This window comes from Cyprinodon variegatus, unplaced genomic scaffold (assembly GCF_000732505.1).
Source record: "Cyprinodon variegatus isolate N-32 unplaced genomic scaffold, C_variegatus-1.0 Scaffold11, whole genome shotgun sequence".
In the NCBI taxonomy this organism is placed as follows: Eukaryota; Metazoa; Chordata; class Actinopteri; order Cyprinodontiformes; family Cyprinodontidae; genus Cyprinodon; species Cyprinodon variegatus.
In genome coordinates this window covers 1,341,644-1,344,789 of record NW_015150464.1, presented here as the reverse complement: position 1 = coordinate 1,344,789, position 3,146 = coordinate 1,341,644, and the positions used below count along the sequence as shown (strand labels likewise).

Below are 3,146 nucleotides of genomic sequence, written 5' to 3'. Positions count from 1 at the left end.
TAAAGACCAAATCCTTTTAGCACGCTGTTGATAGATCAGTTTGTACATTTTTTAGCGTGCGCAGTGAAATAGCTCACGTTTTTATACACGCAAACCTTTGATAGATCCGGCCCATAATCTTTCTGTTTTTAATTTGTTAAAAATGTTTAGAATATCCAATAAATTTTGCTCTACTTCATGATTATTTCCCACTTCTTGATTCTTCACAAAGAATCACAATTTTCTTAATGTTTGAAGCCCAAAATGTGGCAAAAGGTCAAAGTTCAAGGGGGGCGAATACTGTTGCAACTGTTCCAGCTGTGTGACGTAATCAGTCTGATGTGAAACAGATTAGAGCACAAAGCTCTAAAATACCTTAGAGGCTGTGTATAGATATTTAGATGAATGACAGGAAATTATTCATGATATAAAACTTTCTAAATATCAGTTAAATAATCATTTAAATTTTGTTTCAAATGTTAAAATTAAATCCTTTTCTTTAAGATGTTTAAAAAGGCTCAAGTACTACAGGATTTTTTAAATTATAATAATAATAAATATTATAAATGATTCAGATTCATAAAGATGTAAATCCTCCGGGTTTGGTTTGGTTTTAGCAGTAGCGTTGCACAATGGGGGGAAATCTATTATTGCAATATCAATGTACAGAATAAACACAGTATATTTGAATCTGAAAAACTCACAAGGAGAGAAAAGACAATTAGAAGAAATGTATTAATACAATTACTTAGTCTTTGGCGCTCAGACCTCGGCAGGAAACATAGCGCTGAATTTTGATAGATATGCATGAACAGGAGCAAAGAATAGGGCTGTCCTGTTGAAAGAACCTGTCCATGATGAGCAAGCATGAAGCGACGGTGGAGAGGAAAAACTCCCCATTGGGAAGAAACCTCTGGCAGAACCAGGCTCAACATGGCGGTCTTCTGCCGGATCAGTTAAGATGAGATAGGGAACGCAGTGAGAGTCCGGGAGGAATGACACTCTGATGAAGCTTTAGCTACGATGGTGGAGGAGGGGCTGGAGGTGGGTTGAAATGGGGTCATCTGAATGAAGTCACGTGGCGCCACCACCGCCTGCGCACTAGGTAGCAGACGAGTTGCAAATCGGAGCCCTTTTAAGATGAACTTTGGATGCTGATTGGCTTTTGTGGAGGCGTGGTTCAAAGCTGGCGGAAGAAGGCGAGTAATCAGTTTTTTCAGTTAAACTTCCGCCTAGGCTCCATTTAGGTGATGGACACAGGAGATACTATTGATGGTTGTTGCTTAATGCAGCATAAACGGTTTCATCACATAGTAAGACACTGAAATCATCAGAAACTAATGTTTCCAAACTATTTAAACTTTTGCAAGAAATCAAAGAGTTAAATTTTAATAATTGCTACTTTTAAAGCAGAAATTACACAATTTATTTCCAACTGCAAATTTCCTTAAAAGAAATCTTGCTGATTTGTTTACTACAACCAATTAAATTCTACTAGTTTATCCAGCGTATAAATAAAAGGCTCTAGATGGGATTAGACCGGTGAGTAAATAAGAAATAAACTTGTCTCCAAGTTTATTTACAGGTATTTGTTTAATAAACACTGAACAAGTGGCTGTTTGAAGGTTTGGAAAAACAAATTCTCAGAAAGGTTTATTACAATCTCTATAAACAGTTTAATAAGAGCTGCCAAATGCCCAATAAGCAGTTTTTTAATTTTTTGCTTTCCATCAGGTTGAACTGGGACTGGGGGCCCAACATTTGATTTGGGGCCCCATATCCTAGATCAGCTCAGATTATAAGTAGTAGCCCTTTTACTACCTAGCAGATCTGATCTCTTCCAATGAGGGGCAGCCATGGCCGGCATGCAAAGCACAGAAAGGGCGTGTTTCATTCAGTGCGTCTGTTCAGGCACTCTGAGCGCTCCTGGCTGGAGTTCAGGTTTCGGGAGCGGCACATTCCTCATCCTGGGATTTAACTCTACCATAAATGGTAAGCTTGCACATAACAGGGTGACGCAAAGGCAGAGCTGACATCCCCTGGAAACAAAAAAACTCTGGTGAGAGGGGCGAAATGGGAAGAGGAGCCTCTCTGCTCTACCTTCAAAGCACTTTTTTCATAAAAAAAAAATAAGTTATCCAACATTTAAAGCTATTTTCTTAGTCCTTAAAGCTTTTTTTATGTGAGAAGCACTGGTGCATAAATGCACTTAATAAATAATGATGCTCAAACATGGACTACTTTTTTGTGTTTGTGCAGATTATAGATGATTTAAGGGGCAAAATCATTTAAAGCTCCTCAGTTAAGGCATCAAAAGCTATTGTATAGTAAAATACATTCGGTGCTGCCATTATTTATTTTAACTGTTTTATTATTTTGTAGTTATTCGTTTCAAAACCAATACAGACAAAGATAGGTGTCATGTTACCGGTGGTGTGTGGATTTATGCTGAGTGGGAGCACCCATCTGTCTAATAAACGATCTGTGCAGTGCAGGTTATCAGCGTGGAGGAAAACTTCTGAAACTATTCGTCCAATTGTAGCCGGAGGCTCCGCCCACCCCTCCGCTGCTGCTCAGCCTCAAATCACCGACCGCTCCTGTCAGAAGCAGCAGGAACCGAGCCAGGGGACCGTGGTTGGTCAGTGAACGCCTAAAGCTACCTAATTTAGCCTGCCGCTATGCCGCCTGTCCGGGTAGTGATGCAGGGTCCCGGCCCGTGGGGGTTCCGGCTGGTTGGGGGTAAAGACTTCGAACAGCCGCTGGCCATTTCCCGGGTAAGTTTGCTTTTATCTCCTCTCCACCTGGACTGAGTTAATGAAAGCAGCCCGAGGCTGAGTTAAGGTGGTTAACGGCTGGCTAACGGCGGCTAACCAATTTAGCTAAACGATGTTTAATATCGGTTAGCTGCGTGAAAACAGAAGTTTAATTAAGCTTTTTCAAAGGTTTTACAGCCACTGAACATGTTTTTAGTTGCTCCCCTTTTCTGGCTTTTTGTACCTGTAATTATGAATTTAAACATTTTCAATATAAAACAGCTAAAATTCACCCAATACTTCATTTAAATGCTTGAAACGTTCAGGAATGAGTCCTTTAACATGTATTCTGATGATGATGATGATGATGATGATGATGACTGCCATCATCATCATCTTCCTCCTCTGTCATCC

The 3,146-nt window shown here is 40.1% G+C and overlaps 1 protein-coding gene across 1 annotated transcript in view; it reads left to right on the top strand.

The window, feature by feature from the left end:
* The first annotated feature begins 2,528 nt into the window (after positions 1-2,528).
* Positions 2,529-3,146, top strand: part of pdlim1 (PDZ and LIM domain 1) — a 15,879-nt gene continuing 15,261 nt past the window's right edge. Inside the window, exon 1 of the mRNA XM_015381109.1 lies at positions 2,529-2,753. Coding sequence (XP_015236595.1) covers positions 2,658-2,753 — 96 coding nt within the window. The 5' untranslated portion in view covers positions 2,529-2,657. The remainder of the gene's footprint in view (positions 2,754-3,146) is intronic.